The sequence below is a fragment of the Dendropsophus ebraccatus genome, chromosome 4 (genome assembly GCF_027789765.1).
Source record: "Dendropsophus ebraccatus isolate aDenEbr1 chromosome 4, aDenEbr1.pat, whole genome shotgun sequence".
Taxonomy (NCBI): domain Eukaryota; kingdom Metazoa; phylum Chordata; class Amphibia; order Anura; family Hylidae; genus Dendropsophus; species Dendropsophus ebraccatus.
The window spans coordinates 134,458,268-134,477,771 of NC_091457.1; the positions used below are offsets into that span (position 1 = coordinate 134,458,268).

The 19,504-nt window shown below is 42.8% G+C and overlaps 1 protein-coding gene across 3 annotated transcripts in view; it reads left to right on the forward strand.

Moving 5' to 3' along the window:
* ATG7 (autophagy related 7) overlaps positions 1 to 19,504 on the forward strand; it is a 174,341-nt gene that overhangs the window by 13,829 nt on the left and 141,008 nt on the right. For all 3 annotated transcript variants that reach the window (XM_069968819.1, XM_069968820.1, XM_069968822.1), the window contains 8 exons: positions 1,337 to 1,453; positions 3,129 to 3,275; positions 3,725 to 3,813; positions 9,172 to 9,293; positions 10,793 to 10,883; positions 12,454 to 12,598; positions 16,982 to 17,140; positions 18,549 to 18,743. In XM_069968819.1, the coding sequence (XP_069824920.1) occupies positions 1,337 to 1,453; positions 3,129 to 3,275; positions 3,725 to 3,813; positions 9,172 to 9,293; positions 10,793 to 10,883; positions 12,454 to 12,598; positions 16,982 to 17,140; positions 18,549 to 18,743 (1,065 nt within the window). The remainder of the gene's footprint in view (positions 1 to 1,336; positions 1,454 to 3,128; positions 3,276 to 3,724; positions 3,814 to 9,171; positions 9,294 to 10,792; positions 10,884 to 12,453; positions 12,599 to 16,981; positions 17,141 to 18,548; positions 18,744 to 19,504) is intronic.

Sequence of the window (19,504 nt, forward strand, 5' to 3'; positions counted from 1 at the left end):
GGATTCCATAGGTGGCAATGTTACATATATTTTTGTGTTAATCACGGCCGTTGTGAACATAGCCTTAAAGTGTAACTGTAATTTAAAACAACTTTGCAGAATAGTACAATTGATTATAAGAAACTCTAATAGCTTTAAAGAGTCACTGTCGTTTAAATTTTTTTTTTTTGCAGAAATCAATAGTCCAGGCGATTTTTAAGAAACTTTGTAATTGGGTTTATTAGGCAAATATGCCATTATCTGCATTTAAAAAGACTTTCCCCAGGTCCCATCCTCCTCTCCTCTCTCTCATCCACTGCTCAGAATCAGGAAATCTCGACTGTTTTTTCATTAGTCTGATCCTGTCTGAGCTATGGAGAGGGGAGGGGGGGGGGAGGAAGGAGCGAGATTAGCGGGCAGCTGAGAACAAAGGATAACACAGTGGGGGAGCTATTCAGAGTGCTATTCAGAGGTCAGAGAGGTCAGTGGTGACTGCAGAGGAGAGAGCCTGTGATGAGAATGTAAATTAACTCTTTGTTGTCCTGTTTTGGTACCTCTACTTTCTCTCTCCATAGGAAAACCAAAAGACAGGGGGAGAGCTGCTTTTTCATGATAAAAAATCATTTTTCGGCTAATAAACCCAATTACAAAGTTTCTTAAAATCGCCTGTACTATTGATTTCTGTAAAAAAAATTTTTACGACAGTGATACCTTAAGGTCCGGTTCAAACTTTGTAAGACAGCGGCCTTTCGGTGACACAGAACGGCTGCTGTCAGTGAACTTCACGTCGGCCTGTACGGTAGTACCGGCCGGATGAACTTCACTTCTTTTGATTTGGAACGCGAGCACAGTCTGGTGTGCCTGCATTACAGATCACTATAGCCGACAGTGTAAAGTACAATGTACATTGTCAGCACTGTCAGTTTTGTGTTGCTTTCTCCTAACTAACGCCACTATGACTTCAAATAGACACACACTCTATTTATATTGACAGGCTAAACATTGCTGGGCTTTGGCAGTCTATGGAGCACCATGTGTGCTTTGTATCCTAATTTGTATAAAGTTATAAACTTATATCTCGGCACTGGAGTGGCGGATTATAATAAGAGTTATTTTTCCTGATCCAGGGTAAGAGGCTCTATTGTACACCGCCTTTATTTTAGACACCAATACGCTATTGACAGGTCCGCTTTAATAAAACCCATTTATAATTTATCTGGACGGAGTGCTGTCATCTTCCTGCAGTATCGTCATTCGTAGAATTCAAACAGACTGTACTCTCTGCAGCATGGGCAATGGCAAAGTGAAAATGTCCTTTTTTTTCATTTTTATATATTTCTGATTTGTTTTATTGCAGGATTTAAAGAAGTATCATTTCTATTATTGGTTTTGTTTTCCTGCATTGTGCCTTTCCGATGGGATTGAACTGATAAAGCCGCCAGTGTCTATTGGGGAGAAGTTTTCTAAAACTCAGGTAATGTTCACTTTCTCAGAAACCTCTAATTTCAGTCTAGTGATGCAGAAAACTGTATTGTATAGAAGAACACCCCACAGTTTACTAGCAGATATGATGTCATGTACATTAACGTTAGATTGAGTTAACAAGAGCCTGACTTTATCTCTCTGGTATTGATTCTGAATTAGATCACGTCTTATTGCCCGTTCTCATTCACAACCTCTGTCACAGTTCTCTGAGCTTTAATGATATCTCCCAGCATTCCTTGCTTGTACAGAAACTGTTGACAGACCATAAATTATATGGAAAAACAACCAGCAGACATCTGAATGCAACGCTAGGCTCTAATAAAGACTAACATAACGTCAGTGCAAGTACATTATGGCAATATTTTAGGTACATTTAATGAATTAGGAAAAGCTTTAAAGGGGTGCTCCAGCATGGAGGCACTTTTTTGGGGGGACCGGGGAGGAGGTGGCTGAAATAAGACGTCCACTTACCTCCCCGGTTCCAACGGCGGGTCCCGCTTCCGGGTGTCTGACGCCGCCCGAGACGCTACAACTCAGGGCCGCTCAGCCACTCAGTGAAGGAGGCGGGATCCGTTTGAAGTCCGCTCGGATCCCACCTCCTTCACTGAGTGGCTGAGCGGCCCTGAGACGTAGCGTCTTGGGCGGCGTCAGACACCCGGAAGCGGCCGGGAACCATGCACCGGAGCGCCGTGATGCGGGACCCGCCGCTGGAACCAGGGAGGTAAGTGGACGTCTTTTATTTCAGCCACCTCCTCCCCGGTCCCCCCAAAAAAGTGCCCCCATGCTGGAGCACCCCTTTAATTTGAGGGATAAGTAGAAGAAAAACAGCAATTCTGCAGTTTCTATGATCTGTAATTTTTAAAGGGGTATTACCATCTCATCTAATGTAGTTATACTTGTATGGCTTGTCAAGTTTGTCAATATTTTTTGCAAATATTGTGTATATATATTGTATAAAATAAATATGTATACAATATCTATATATACACCAGCCAGACCACAGTTTTTAGAGCAGAGCGATGGTAAGTAACCTAGACAACAAGCTGTCAACAGGGGGAGGGAAGGAGCAGCATATCAGAAGGAGACAAGTTTGCCAAATGACTGTATCTGCAAAAATACCTCCAGGAGGGGGGAAATTGATTACAAGTACTGACTTACCTCTCCTAGTGCCTGCGGTGAGCAGCTACAGCAACTGCGGGACCCCCGCTGGAAGGCATTTTCCCTGAGTTGTGATGACATCATGACTGGGGGGAAAGGCCTTTCTCAGCTAATGGACTGGCCGCTCAGCCAGTCAGTGACTAGAGCGCTGTCCCACGCCAGTTACTGACTTGCTGAGAGGCCAGTCCATCAGCCGGGTTGTGTCAGCTCCGGAGATCCTGGATTCATAAATGTCCCCTAAAGACTACACAAAAACAGCCCAGCACATGAAGATAATAGAGGTAGATTACTGGTCAGTGTCTTCTGCCCCACAAGAAAATAATAAACAACCTATAGCTACCATACCACCCGGGGTCCTTTATGTGTTTAGGATATACTGTACAGAGACTGTACATCCCCCACTGAATGCTTTGGCTGCTACTTCCAAGATGGACTCATCTATCAAAAATGTTTAAGGTGTTGACAAGACATCTGCTTTAATTCTGCGATTATGGTTCCGTTCACAGGTGCTAGAATTCCAGAACGCCTATGATGGTTTCTGTCAAGCGGAAGGAGGTGCTCCACAATCTTACTTCTTAATCCGTTACACCGGGGATTCTTTTTCTATTTCTTCCTTGCGGAACTTTCAGGAATTCTGTACAGATAAGAGCAAGGTAAATAAGCAGACATCATATGTGCTGTAGTGCAACACTGAATGTGCACAGAGAAAGCTGCTTTCAGCTCTGCTCACCGCGGATAAGCAGAACAGCTGGCTGTACAGTCAGTACACTGCCAGTCACATCAGTCACACATTGACAGCCTATCCTGTTATATATTTTCACTTGAACCCCCTTTAAAGGAGACCTGTCACCCCCATCGGGAGCCCGGCGCACGCGCTCCTGAGATGAGTCCGACGCCCATAGAGAATGAATGGAGCCATTCATTCTCTATGGGCGTCTGACTCGTCCCGGGACCGGCTCCAGGAGCGGGACTGGGGTAAGTATAAGGGTCTCTAGCAGGGGTCGGGCGGCCTTCACCAAGGCACGGGGGGGTGACTGGTTTCCTTTAATGATAATGTATCTGCTTGCTGGACCTGAAGGTATCCATGTCTCTTTTTTCCTAGGTAACTCTTGGAGTGTATGACCCATGCACTTTAGCTCAATATCCCGGATGGCCTCTGAGAAATGTGTTGGTGCTCGCAGCGTTACACTGGTACTGTCTTTTAATGTTCCCAGTATTGTATTACCTGTTATAAGGCTGTGTTCCCAAATGCCAGACATAGTTGAAACAGGGATGACCCAAAGCAAAATACTAATCTAGTACAAGGAGCAATGCATCTGCTTTCCTGTGCCGTAGGGCCCCAATACACATTAGAAAAAAGTTTTCTAAAACTTTTTAGTCTTTGTGTTGGAGAGAGAAGGATACTGGAGGAAATAGGCATACAACAGCTGATAAGTACTGGAAAGATTGAGGCTTTTTTTAACAGAAATAATTTTCTAATTTGTAACTTTCTGACATTAGTAAATTAAAAAACAAAATCCGCCAGAGTACCCCTTTCAAACAGCATGGTGGCCACAAAGTTACATTGATATTAGAGAATTTCTGAACCTTTCTACATATACCTATGTTTTTTTTTTTTGTATGTTGGATCGGGCTGCCAGTTCATTTTCTATCCACTACTTCACCAGGAAAAGTGTTAAAGTGGTGAGACATCTGCTTTATTTTCGATCACTCAGAGGCTGTACCTGACCTAAGATGTTTCCTCTAAAAGCCTCATTTATATGAAGCTAAGAGGAACATTAAGTGGCTTTATGTTCAGCCGTCGTCTGAAGTCATAAGTGTCCATGTAAATGGTCGGGGTAAACAGGTTGTCCTGAAGTTACTGTAAAAACTATTGTAGGAACTTTATTCTGAGGTCTGTGAGATGAGGCAATGAGGCTGTGCATTATCTGTATTCCGAGCCATTAATAACATTAACCATTAAATATATTTAGACGGTCGCTTCTTTTGAAAGATGAAAGATAGAAAAAAACATCAAGTCCTCATAAAACCGTCTTCCATTCATTCTATTCAAGGACAGCTAAGGCTCAGCGCTCCACTTGTCGGGTAAAAATCCAACACCTTGCACATTATTTTCTAGTCCTCCAGTGGCAATGACGACACCTTCTAAATAAATCCCGGAGAATTTCTCAGAAATGAACAAATAATGACCTGAAATTCTCTGCTCCTATTGGAAGATAATTAAAAATAATAGAAAGGACCCAACATGGGTGGTTTCATAGTATCGTCTTTGTATTGGTAGAACAGAGCTTTTTTGTTGGATGTGGATGTAATATTGCATTTAATTTCCTGTTGTCTTAATGAGGGCAATTGCGTCAATGTACAAAGTATTGTGAACATCTTCAGACGTTGTATTTGCTGTATGCTGTAGTTTGTAGGCCACGTTGATAGCTTGGCTGCAAATTAGGCCCACGGAATGGGTTAATCCATGCTGCATCAACTGGAAATGTGTGTCAGGGTATGCATACATGTTCTTAAAGGGATATTGCCATCTGGGCTACTTAGGAACCATCCACAGTATAATATGTAGAGATGAGCGAACCTTGAGCATGCTCGAGTCCATCCGAACCCGATCATTCGCCATTTGATTAGCGGTGGCTGCTGAAGTTGGATAAAGCTCTAAGGTTGTCTGGAAACATGGATACAGCCAATGACTATATCCATGTTTTCCACATAGCCTTAGGGCTTTATCCAACTTCAGCAGCCACCGCAAATGCCGAACGATTGGGTTCGGATCGACTCGAGCATGCTCGAGGTTCGCTCATCTCCAATAATATGTTAAAGAGATAACAGACGGCACTCACTATGAACAGACAATCCGGCTTTATTCAGAATATACGAAATAGCGGGGGAGAGGGGCTGGGTGACTGCAGCAAAGCTTTAGTGCTGCTTTGACGAAAAGCGTGCGTGGGTGGTGCGTGCTTGCATGCTACTACATTCAAAGATACAAAGATAAGTGACAGCTGATTGATCGTTCTGCCATCAGTTATTGAAGGTGTATGGGGACCTTCAGACCTCACAAACCAGTTTGACACCTTCCCCAAGGAGACCTTTTTCACTTGACAATGGCCTGTCAGCTAGCCAGGACCATGCTCTATACTGACAAGGGGCAAGGACCCCAAAATATCTGTCTGCAGATGGGTCACTCTTCTTTCTGGTGAAGATTCTTGGCTATTTGACTTGCAGAGATGCTAATGTATGGTACCTTCTGAATAAGGGCTACTTTGCATAATTTTTCCCAGTTGAGCATTGCAAGGCCTATAAGACTCTATAAGCGAGTTTGGTGGTCTCCTCAAGGATAAATCATGAGTGGGTTCACAACAACATAAGTTTGCTTCTTAGTTTTGTCTTACAAACAGTACATTGCTGACCAAAATGCTACCTTTTGAAAGTGGCCAAAGTATCCTCTTGCATGGGAGTAATAAGCCTCTCATAACTTGGCTCAGTCACGGCTTTCATGACTTGGCCCAACCCTGGCTCTCCTGACCTGGCCCAACCCTTGCTCTCCTGACTTGGCCCAACCCTGGCTCTCCTGACTTGGCCCAACCCTGGCTCTCCTGACTTGGCCCAACCCTGGCTCTCCTGACTTGGCCCAACCCTGGCTCTCCTGATTTGGCCCAACCCTGGCTCTCCTGACTTGGCCCAACCCTGGCTCTCCTGACTTGGCCCAACCCTGGCTCTCCTGACTTGGCCCAACCCTGGCTCTCCTGACTTGGCCCAACCCTGGCTCTCCTGACTTGGCCCAACCCTGGCTCTCCTACAGCCGTAATACCGAGTCATAAATCCAGCCATGCCGTGCTCTTGTGAAACTGGCCTTTACGTTCTTCTAATTGATGTTTCTTAATAAGATTTTAGGATTAGATTTGCTTTCCATAGCAATAGATTTTCCACTTTCTCTCTATACAAGCCTGATTATCTTATAATAGCTGCAGTAAAATTATATCAATGAACTTTGCCGTCGCTCATTTTGCGCTGTTGTTTTCTGGTGCTAATTGCTTGTTGATTAGTTGCTGCGATGAGAGATCTCATGTGGATTTAATGGTTACTGATTCTCCGGGGAAGAAGTCCTCACACGGCGATTCAGTATAGCACGCTTCCTTCAAAATAAACTTAAGGAATATGAAGGTTCACTTCTGGATAGTTCATTTAGATATATTATGAATCTTAAAGCAAATATGCCATCACCAATACCAATATTTTTGCTCAACCTCCTCAGCGACGCCGTGGTAATCCTCAATGCGTGGCCCTTTCTTCAAAGCGCTGCCCGATTTCTGGAGCACTGGGGGCAGTCGCTGCTCCTTGCGGTGTGATGATATCCCCTCCCCTCGGGGATGCACCCCTGCTTGATTGTTATAGAGACACATCTCCGAGGGGAGAGGTTATTGTGACACTGGAGTGCGTCAGGCCTGCACACAGTGCCAGTGTGCCAGAGTAGGGCCAGTGTGCAAGCAGAAAATGGCGGCAAGCACAAGAACCGAGCAGCATTTTGTTTATTTTTAAAAAGCACGCCACCACCGAGCAAAAAAATAAAAATTTGTGAGACATTTGCTTCAAAGTGTACCTGTTGTTTGAGGTGACTTCAGGGTAAGCTGTCATGTGTGTGTTCATGAGTATTAGAACTATCCTGGTCACCTTGAGAAGGCACCCCTTCTTCCATCTCCCTCCTCCCCCTTTCCTAATGAAGTCTTCCTTACAACTTGATCTCTGAGCTAGTTTCAAGATGGTACTGAGCTGATTTTTGACGATGGCAGCCTAGTTGGGAGTGGTGGAGAGAGAAAATGCTTAATAACAGGAGAATTAAGCAGACTGGCTTACCTTGCCAGTGCACAGCCCATGGTTTCCCAGAGTCCCCCCACCTCCACACGTTATTTGTCCTGTTCTAGTTGTTGTTAGAGACATTTTGTACCTAATAACAGGCAGAAGACAGCAGATTACTGAGAAGGGAGACACCTGACTTTAGAGCTGTTTCTGTGGGATAAAGAGATTGTTCGACATTTGATTACCGGTGGCTAAAAAAATTGCATGTAGGAACCCTAAGGTTCATCCAAAAAATGTTTTCTTTTAAATCAACTTGTGCCAGTTTGTAATTCACTTCTATTAAAAACAAATCTCAAGTCTTTCAGTACTTAACAGCTGCTGTATGTCCTGCAGGAAGTGGTGCATTGTTTCCAGGCTGGAGAGCAGGAGAGGTTTTCTTTTTTCTTTTTTTTTTCAATCTTTTTTTATTGAATTTTTATTGAAAATTTAACAGCAAAACATGGAGGGGTACAGAAAAGAAAAGGGAAATATACATGTAAAAATATGGAAGGGACGGGGGGGGGGTTGGGGAGGAGTGCGAAATGGGAGAATGGAGGGATGGGAGTAAGGCCTTGCATCCTACCACCGTAAGTGCTTGATCATAAAAAGAATATATACATCCATTTGACAGAAAGTACGGCAATTTCCTCACGGTTGAGTATGCTGGCAGGAGAGGTTTTCTATGGGGATTAACTACTGCTCTGGACAGTTCCTGTCTCTGACAGAAGTGACAGCAGAGAGCACTGTGTCACACCGGAAAGAATGCACTACTTCCTGTCGGACATACAGCAGCTGATAAGTACTGGAAGACTTACAATTTTTTTATACAAGTAAATTACAAATCTCTGGCACTTTCCGGCACCAGTTGATTTGAAAGATTTTTTTTTGTGAACTTCCCTTTTAAGAAAGTGATTTAAAAATATTATGTTAGAAATCACTTGGCTATCACATGGAGGGAAGTTGTTTGAAACAGCAGTCCTAAATCTTTATTCATGTCTGGTTTGCCCAGTGTTTTCCTAATTTCCTATTGTACACTGCATGAGAGACAACAAGTACAACTGAAATAAAGTCACCGAGCTCACACATATGTTTTGGTTGCGTGCCTTAGATTGTATGTGCTGTTGCGCGACCCATGTCGCCATCTAGTGCTAGCCTAATGGAGTACTGTCGTAATGGATTCTCTCTTCTTGTGTGCATAACCTTCTGTCTTCTATCAGAAACAGTCTTTTTATCCCCCTAAACGAATACACATATCAGTCATATGATCATAGAATATACGTTGCCAAGCAATTACTGCCTAGAAAGAATAATATATTCTGCTCACAGGTCAGGACTCTTCTTGGAGTCCAGTGCCTGATATTGTAAGCCTTCCATTATTACTGGTATTTAGTACAGCGTCGATCTCCCGTATATGTATCCTTCCTGTATCTTTCTTCTGTTTATAAGGAATCTTTTCCTGTAATCACTTCAGAATTTCAATCATGTCTGAGGAATCATCAGATTAATAGAGGCGATTAGGCACCTGTCCCAATGCCGCAGCCTTCTCAGGAAAGTAATTAAACTAAAATAAATGTCCAATTAGTTTTTGCTAAAAAAAAAAAAAAAAAAAAGTTTTGCGCTATTAGGAATATCAGACGTTATTAAGGTGAAGTTGCGAGATAATTTATGATCCGTTCTGCCGCTTTCCTCTCATTTTCTTCATTTCGTTGGCAGGAGCAGCCAGGTACGGAGCATTGAAGTCATCTGCCTCCGAGATCGGACTCTACAGGGGGAGAGAGACATAAAGCACAGCATCAGCTTTGAAATTAAGCTGCCCCCGGTGGCACAAAGCCAAGGTAGCCCGCTTTCATGCCGGGCACGATTCCTCTTTAATTAAAACTCAGATTAGAGATTTCATTCCGGGACATGAGAAGATAAGGGAGTCTTCAGAAGACGTTATATTTTTTGAAGTTCTGTTTCATCTGTGGTGGTTATACTGTGGAGGTGGCCTTGTGGATAGAGCGAGTTTCCTTGTGCAGTCCTCTGCCAGTGTAAAGATCAGTTTTCTGGAACTTGTGCCATGTCATGCTGGGCAAACTGAGGTCACGACTCAAAGAGCAAGATGCATCTTGGGGTGCAAGTGTCCTTGGTTGACCTTAGGATGAAATGAATGATGTACCAAGTGCTGTACCCCCATATAGTACTGTGCAGTGCCCAAATAACATTGCTAGACAGTAACACTTACACATTGCTTTCCAGTATTTTCCCATAGCTGTGGGCACAACATGAAACATTCCCGTCTCATAGATTGGTGGCATGTCGCTAGGATATACCATCATTTTATGATTGTAGGGGTTATTGTACCTCTGGGACCCCAACCAGTCTTGAGAATGAAGGGGATGCAGTACTCTGGCTCCTTCACAGCTTTTCTTTGCACTGTGGCACTTGCAGCCATCAGACTGTGTGGCTGGGCACTATGAAGGGTGTCTAGTGCTAAATTAGCCGGAATCAGTACAGGCCCTGTTGTGCTGTAACAACACTTTTTGGGAGATTTATTAAGACTAAGGTACTTGTACAGCAGTCTTGCATAAAGCTCCAGCCCATTTATACTGGCTGGATTTACTAGGAGGCATACGCCTCTTAGTACAGTCGGCTGGCACAGGCATTGCGCAAAAATCAGGTGTAGACACCTGTGCCTAGGCGTAAAACCTTAATTAATCAGGCACAAGAAGAGGCCACACCCCTCCCCATTTTGCCACGCCCCTTCCCGCCCATCAGGCAAGCAGGGGATGTGGCTGGAGTACACCATGGAAAAGGGGCCGATCTGCCTTTTAGTAAATGTCCCCCTTTGTTTGTTTTTTTATTGTTGCTTCTATCACTATAATTGTTTTAAGCAAATTCATAATTCTCTCTTTAAGGGTATCTCAGGCATACAGAATGGACTGAAGGTGCTCTAAAAAAAACCCTGAATGATAATTGCCTCCTTCAGCTACTGTTCCGACGCTTCATGGTTCCAGCTACTTACCACTACTCCCTGCACCCTGTTACTTTTTGTTCCTGTAGGAAATGTTTGCTTGGCCAGTCACTGACCACAATGCTGACCCACCCCTGAGCAGATATTTCCTATAAGAACAAAATGTCGCAGAGAACATCAGGGACAGGGTAATGTCGGAATAGGATATTTTTTAAAAGCACTTTAGTAATATGGTCATTTTGGATGAAAAAAATCCCCTCTAAGTTCCTACATCTATCTTTCTTGCACTTTTATGTTTATGGTTTTTGGAGAGTATGGTGTGGACGAAAAAAGGGGAGTACGAGTGTTATCTTAACCAAGTCTTTTTCATTTTCTCTTTAGCTTGCCCTAAAGCTGTTGGATGGGAAAAAAACCAAAAAGGTGGTATGGGTCCCCGAATAGTGAACCTTAGTGAATGTATGGACCCCAAGAGGTAAATCAGGGTAATTGTCTGGAAATGATAATTCATGGGGTATCATGTGATTATGATATTGAAACATTAGTTATTTTAAAGGGGTAGTAATAGTCGGATAAATGAAGTGAGGTGAGAACCACCACATGCAGACAAGAAGAGAATGGAGACGTCGTTCTATGTGTACAATCGGCTGTTTCCAGAGAAAAGCAGGACCACCTCTCCATTCATTTTGTGCCTGGATGCTGTGGCTTGAAGTTCCGTCTGTCCCATAGACTCAATGATAGTCGCCGGCGAATTCCACCGTCTGCCCAAAGAATCGACGTGTCAGTTTTTTGGACAGACAGCGGAATTAGCCGGCTAATGTCAATCAGTCTATGGGACAGGCATAACTTCAAGCAGAGGCCGTGCGAGCAGGTAAATCTTGGTAAATCAGGCGCAGGAGGATGCCATGCCACCTTGTCCATCAAGCAAGTGGGGGATACGGTTGGCGTACACCGGGGAGAAGGGGCAAAACTGCACCTCCTACCTGGCGTATGCCAGTGGCGCAGCCATCATAAATGTCCCCCAGAAACTTTACTTAAATAATAGGTCATTTTCTGATGACACAGGGAGCTTTGACTGGATAGCTCATCAGTCAGTGATTGATAGGATGCAGACAACTGGCACCTGTACAACACAGTGAATAGGGCCAGATGCAGTTCACAGTGTAGAAGCCGATCCTGCTTACTGCAGCTGTTTATATGAACAGCATCCGAGCTGTAGTTACAGGTCACTACCGATACACTGTGAACTGCTTTTGGCCACATGCGCTAAGCATATTCCATAAATGTCCCCCAGTGGACTGCTTTCGGCCACATGCGCTAAGCATATTCCCACTCGGTTCTGTGCCGCATGACAGAGACAGACGCCCAATGTAAGTTTATAAATACAAAAATAAACAGTGCTCTATAGTGCAGAAATCGGGCAGAGGGGCATCAGGAAAGGGAGAAAATGGTGTTGTGCAAATACAAGGCACAACCCTTGACCACAGCAGGTATATGAACCGCAGCCACTCCCAGGCAACCACAAGGCAACAGTTACAGCAACACCAAACCCTCCACTCCACAACTGGGTCCAACAGGCGCAGGTCCAGGTAAAAAAACAAGGCAAAAAGAAGTCGTAAAAATGTATTAAAAACGACGTGTTTCAGGATCGCACCGATCCCTTTCTCAGGTAAGACACTTGAGAAAGGGATTGGTGCGATCCTGAAAAACAGTGTGTAATTTTTTAATACATTTTTAGGACTTCATTTTGACTTGCTTTTACCTGGACCGCCGCCTGTTGGACCCAGTTGTGGAGGGGAGGATTTTGTGTTCATGTAAGTTTATGACCCATCGTGGTCACACACCTAAAGAGCGGGGAGAGAAGCATGGCTTTTTCTTGCTGTTTTCTTTAACATTTGCATGTGTTTTGCAGTGTAGGAGTGTCACACATTAGATTTCATCTTTACCTTATAATTTCTTTAGAATTGCTTCATAAAAATAGTTAAAAAAAACAAACAAACAAAAAAAATTAACATTATGCCAAAACAAATGTTTTTCTTTTTCAGATTAGCAGAATCATCAGTGGATCTTAACCTAAAGTTGATGCGCTGGAGACTTGTGCCCACTCTGGATCTAGAGAAAGTCATCTCCACTAAGTGCTTGTTACTGGGAGCGGGTACACTGGGGTGTAATGTGGCCAGGACATTAATGGTGAGTTTTACCCTACGAATATATAATGTATGTGTTCTGGTTTTTAAAATATGTTTCTTCCTTAGGTTTCCTTACTAGAGATGAGCAAACCTGGAGCATGCTCAAATCGATCCGAACCCGAAATTTCGGCATTTGATTAGCGGTGGCTGCTGAACTTGGATAAAGCCCTAAGGCTATGTGGAAATCATGGATATAGTCATTGGCTGTATCCATGTTTTCTAGACAACCTTAGAGCTTTATCCAAGTTCAGCAGCCCCCGCTAATCAAATACCGAACGTTCGGGTTCGGATCGACTCGAACCCGAACCCGGTTCGCTCATCTCTATTCCTTACTTATCAGGGTACTTTCTCACAATGGATATGCTGCTGGTTTTCTGCATTGTACAAGCTTTCAACTGGTAAATCTCTGGCCAATGTGTACCCCTTTGTTTCAATGGGAACACCCACAAGCAGGGCCGGACTGAGACATAAAATCAGCCCTGGCACTCAAACCTCAGCAGCCCACATACCATATCCTCCCTGATATATTATTGATAGTGTTGTACTAGACATGCTGTAGCGAATTCTGCGCACTACTTCCTAATTATTTGAACCTCACCCTCAACACAAAAAAACAACATAATCTGCTGCATACAGGTGCGGGGGAGGTATAAGTGACAGGACCTTAAGTCCAGTGTAAATTTTTAAAATCATTGGGGGAGATTTATCAAACATGGTGTAAAGTGAAACTGGCTCAGTTGCCCCTGGCAACCAATCAGATTCCACCTTTCATTTTCTAAAGAGTCTGTGAGGAATGAAAGGTGGAATCTGATTGGTTGCTAGGGGCAATTGAGCCAGTTTAACTTTACACCATGTTTGATAAATCGCCCCCATCCTTTTTATTACCAGCTGAAGTTACATGAAGTTACATACATGGCAATGCTGCAGCTGTCTCTGTGACACTTTAGCTGGTAGTAAAATGGATGATTATTAAAGGAGTTATTGTAGTGCAGTGCAGTTATATCCAGTGACTTACAGGAGGTGTCTTCTCTGCATGAATTGCAAGTGACGTTTTTGCTGAAGTTGTTCTCTTTTTCTTGCTCGGCTATTATGAAGACTTCTCTGGCCACGACTCCTCTTTGTAGGATCTACCAGACAAACAGTATAGTCTGGGCCCCCCTAACAAAAGGGCCACTCAAATTTTGGATGTGACCCTATTATTAAAACATAGCGTTTATTAATACCCAATAAAAGAATAATTTTAACATGAAGATTTATGTGATACTATTAAAAATACACTCATGGTCACCCATATATGAAGCGTATGCCTATACTGTAGTAGCTGCAGGCTACTATGCAAAGAACAATACTAATAACCCAGTCCTATATTAAAAGCGGCATGTCAACTAGTTTGACTTTGCAAAGAGCGTCTGACATAAGCCCTCCTTCTGAATTTGCCCCCCTCCTCCTGATGACGCTCCATGTGGAGAGGTTATGCTGAATTAGATAAACATGTCCGCTTTCTTCCCATAACAGCACCACATTTGTCCTCAGTTTGGGTGCGGTACTGCAGCTCCAGGGAAGTGAATGGAATGGTAATACCACACACAACCTGAGAAAAAGGGTGGCACTGTTTTTGGAAGAAAACAACCATATTTTTCCAATTATGGATAATCCCTTTAATTTCAAAGCAATGATTATGACCATAAAGTTACTACAAGTGTGTGCAAATAGCCATTCTAATATCAAGTTTAATTGAACACAATTAACCATAAAAAAAAACAAAGCAGCTACTGTGCGGCATGGCAAACATACATACATACATACATACATACATACATAAATACTGTGCATATATACATATATTCATATTTATACAGACATACACACTGTGCATACGTACATATATATATATATATATATATATATATATATATATATATATACAGACATACACACTGTGGATAGATACATACATATATACAGACATACACACTGTGCATACATACATATATATATATATATATATATATACATATTTATACAGACATACACACTGCATACGTACATATATATATATACATGCATACATACATATATACATACATACAGACATACACACTGGATAGATACATACATATATACAGACATACACACTGTGCATACATACATACATACATACATACTGCACTATATATATATATATATATATATACACACAGACATCCACACTGTGCATACATACATATATATACATACAGACATCCACACTGTGCATACATACATATATACATATTTATACAGACATACACACTGCATATATATATATATATATATATATACATACAGACATACACACTGTGCATACATACATATATATATATACATATTTATACAGACATACACACTGTGCATACATACATATATACATACAGACATACACACTGCATATATATATATATATATACACACACACACAGACATACACACTGTGCATACATACAGACATACACACTGCATACAACTGCATACATAAATATATATATATATATATATACACATACAGACATCCACACTCTGCATACATACATATATACATATTTATACAGACATACACACTGTGCATACATACATACATACAGACATACACACTGTATATACATACAGACGTCCACACTGTGCATACATACATATATACACATTTATACAGACATACACACTGCATACATATATATATATATATATATATATATATATATATATATATACAGACATCCACACTGTGCATACATACATATATACATATTTATACAGAAATACACACTGTGAATACATACATACATACAGACAGACTTTACACACACAATACACATACTGTACACATTGTAAACTTGAACAGTCACTTACTTTCATAAATAAGCTGCTTAAATCTCAGGTGCAGACAGGTCCCCCCTTCCTACTGACAGCCAGCATCGTGCTCCCCTCCCCCCTCTGCACCGACAGCAAAGCAGGAAGAAAACAAAGTCCCTGTGAGAGAGCAGGGAGAGTTGGTTGGGTCCTTACACTGGGGGACAAGGGGAGGTGGCACCAGTGCCCTATGTTAGCAGCAAAGGCACCCCCTCTGAGTGAAACCTCAGCCAGCCCCTTACAGCAGCAATAATACCTCGTAACAGCCCTGTCGGCTCCAGTCATCAGCAGACAGCCCTGCAGGGGGCAGCAGCTTCCTCTCCTCCTGTAATCTGCTCCTCTGCAGCACGTCCAGGAAGTGACGTCAGCTGTCAAAGAGCAGGTTACAGGAGACAGACATGCCTGCGCGGCATGTCTGCTACACATCCGGAAATAGGGGCAGAGCAGCCCTATGTTGTTGCGGGGGGTGGTGGGACCAGGGGGAATATGCCGCCCAGCCCGAACTGGCAGAGGCCGAGTGAACAGCGCGGCCGGTGGCCGCGATGTTCTCTCAACCACTGCAGGGGGCCGATGCAAGTCTGCAGCGGGACTGGCGGCCCCACTGACTGGTAATCTTGGCGGCCCAGCGGGCATCTGCCCCCTCCGCCAGATTACCAATCCGGGCCTGCCCACAAGCCTATTTTAATATACAGGAGTAATTAACATTACACTTACTGTATTTCAAGTGCATGGCTTTAGAAATCACCAATCTGCTTTCGCATCATCTAGTGAAATAGTTGGCAAAAATCCTTGGCTGTTCTTTGGGGCTGTTCACATGTCAATTCTTTGAGTGGAGAGCAGAGATGCCTGAGCCCTCCCATAGACACACTGTTTGACACTGAGGCAAGCGGTATTCCGCGGCGGAGAGATCCGCTGGGGAATGCCGACGAATTTGCTCCGTGAGAACAGCCTTTACAACTTCTGTTATGTGTTGCGCAAGGATAAGAGTATGTTCACACTGAGTAAATGTGGCAGAATTCTACTGTGAAACGTGTCAATTCCTTGCGCGGAAAGCGGCTGGAACGGAGGCGTGCAAGCCTTCTCATAGACAGGCTATGGCACACTGAGGCACACTGAGGCAGGCAACTCCACCACATTTACTCAGTGTGAACATACCCTTAGGGTGTACAGAGCTGTTTGTAGGCATAAGGCCTTATTATAAGGCATGTCAGTGGCCATACTCGTGTACAGACCTAAAAGCACCCTTCATCCTGTCTAATCTTTGCTTTGTGGTTCAGCATGCCATGACTTGACAAAATTTCAAATCTTATATACACATAAGTGGCACAGCATTAGGGTATAACCACACAGTGCCATCAAACGGTGTTTTTTGTTACAATTTTACATAAAGAATAACCCATAAGCCTAGAATGAAAAATGTTTCCTTTCTAGTTGTGAAGTATTTGTATAGTATTTTATTTGTTTAATCACAAGTTACTTATGTTCTTTTTTTCACTAGGGATGGGGAGTAAGACATATAACGTTTGTGGACAATGCCAAAATCTCATATTCTAACCCCGTTCGGCAACCTCTCTATGAATTTGAAGACTGTCTTGGAGGTGGAAAATCAAAGGCTTTGGCAGCGGCAGAAAAACTTCAAAGGATATTCCCTGGCGTGGTACGGAAAGCCTGTATAAATGGCAGCAGTCAGGTCTTATAAGATACACGGCTGGTGTGACCTGTAATAAAAGTATACAGCGCCCCGTAGCTCTCCACATCTGCTGTCTGAGGTTTATGATCAGCTTGATAACATTAGAAAAATCATCTTACTACTGTTGTGTATCACAATGTAGCAGAAGAGAGGAGAAATGTGATCGATATATTTTTATTTATTTTTACACTTTTATATGTAAACACGATGCTGCCACCAGTGACTATGTTGGGAACTGCAGGGCTGATCAAGCCCTGGTCCTGGCACAGTTACATATCTCTAAGGCCGCTGCATGCAGATACTGGGCCTTCCTGATGTCTTTCTTAATACATGTTAGCATTAGATTAGAAATTTGACTTGCGGATGCTCTCTGTGCCAGGAGCGCTGCAGCCACAGCACATTGTAGAGAGCAAGTGGAGATACCCGCCAATTACCTCACTCCTCTACAGGCTGCTGCGTCTTCAGCGCTGCTGACATAGACAACTTCTCCCAGTGTAACTTCTGTTCTCTTGCTAATATGCTTTAGAATAGACATCAGGGATCAGTAGCAACACCAGGGATATGTAACTGTGTACAGACCAGGGAGTGTGCAGTCCTGCAGTTCCCAACACGGCCATTGATGGCACCAGAGGGGCCTTGTCTAAAAGTTACACAACGTTATTAAAGAAATGTTAAAACAAATATATACTTTCCAGAATACGCTTTAAATATTGATGGCTTCTCCGAGCCAAGAAGAAGCATTTAGGTAACCTCACTGCAGGAGATCGACCCCATAGAATTTCTGTAAAATCTGTCTCCTGCTGCTAGAAAACTGACAGACGTCTAAGGCTCGGCTAGTCGCCTCTCCTGGCTCGTTGTAGCAATTGGTGGGGGTGTGAACACCCTGACCCCAACCCATAAAAACTTTTGAGATTCCTATATGATGTGTTTTTTTTCCAAAGAAATCTGCTGTTGTCATATTCTATTCTATGCCACATATGGTGCCCCCCAAAGGGAAGTAAACAGATTACACTAATATTCCTATGCAGCCCCATACACTGCACCCCTCACGGCTTCTTATATGACTTCATTGCTTAAGGTTTCAAATTACAAATTAAATTTCCATTTTTTATGTTTTTATGTTGTAATTAATTTCTTATTAAGCTAAGAAAGCTAGCGTTATTATAGGGAGAAAATGAAGACCTTGTGTAACCATAGTCCCACAACATGACGGACAGGTTTGCATAAATCCTGCCCCTTTTTGCAGACCGGTTCAAGTGTCTGCAAAGAGCCAAAATTGACAACTAGCCCAAAACATAAATGATTGAATTACCTGTTAGTTTTTAGTGTGTGTTTGATACATGCATTAATCATGGTGTTTTCTGCTTCTTGTCAGACTGCTAAAGGATATAACATGAGTATTCCAATGCCAGGCCATCCTGTGAATTTCTCGGAGGAGACCATGAATCAGGCAGCTAAAGAGGTGGAAAAGCTGGAGGCTCTCATCGCTGAGCATGACGTTATTTTTCTATTAATGGACACACGGGAAAGCCGATGGCTGCCCACTGTTATTGCTGCAAGCCGGAAGAAGGTAATAAACGCTTCTAATACTGTACCAGATTTAAAGAGGTACTGCTGTTTGCATAGATCAACAGTACATGTTGCAAAGTTTCTTATATATCTTATCAGACAAAAATGCCTCCCTTTTTTATCATCCGACATCTTCCCTCTCCCTGCTCAATTGTCATCCAGTCTGAAAATCTGCTTAGGAACAACTTTTTTGTTTACTGGTTACAGTTTGTAATCTAAACCCTGGGCTAGAGACAGGTCTATGGAGGAAGACATGGGAGGGGACAGACAGCTAAAACACACCTTGCCGAGCAGAAATCTGCTGAAAAGTGCCATATACAAGATTAACAATGGCCAGATATAGTGCTGCTGCTCATGTACACACACTGCAGCTTATTCTAAAAGGACAGGTAAACATGAACTCCAAATTAACTCCAAAACTAACTTCCAAACTTCTAGATAATTTCTTCTATGGCTGGTGGTGATGCAGTACGGCAGGTTCTTACCAATGGATAAAAATCTGTCATTGTATAGGGACGAGTGTGGTCACTGGTGAACATTTGCTCCACTGCAAGATTGCGGCCTACAAGGCGAGGCACTGTGTGTCTGGCACTGCTGTGAGGGTCATTGTGTGTTTAGTATTGTTATAAGAGGAGTCTGGCTAATAGAGTAATCTGGAGTGCATATATGGTTAACTATATCTCACTTCTTTGGTTTAGCACACCACACTAATTTACTTTAATATATTCATGCATCATGTGTTATTAGCATTTCTGATTGGAA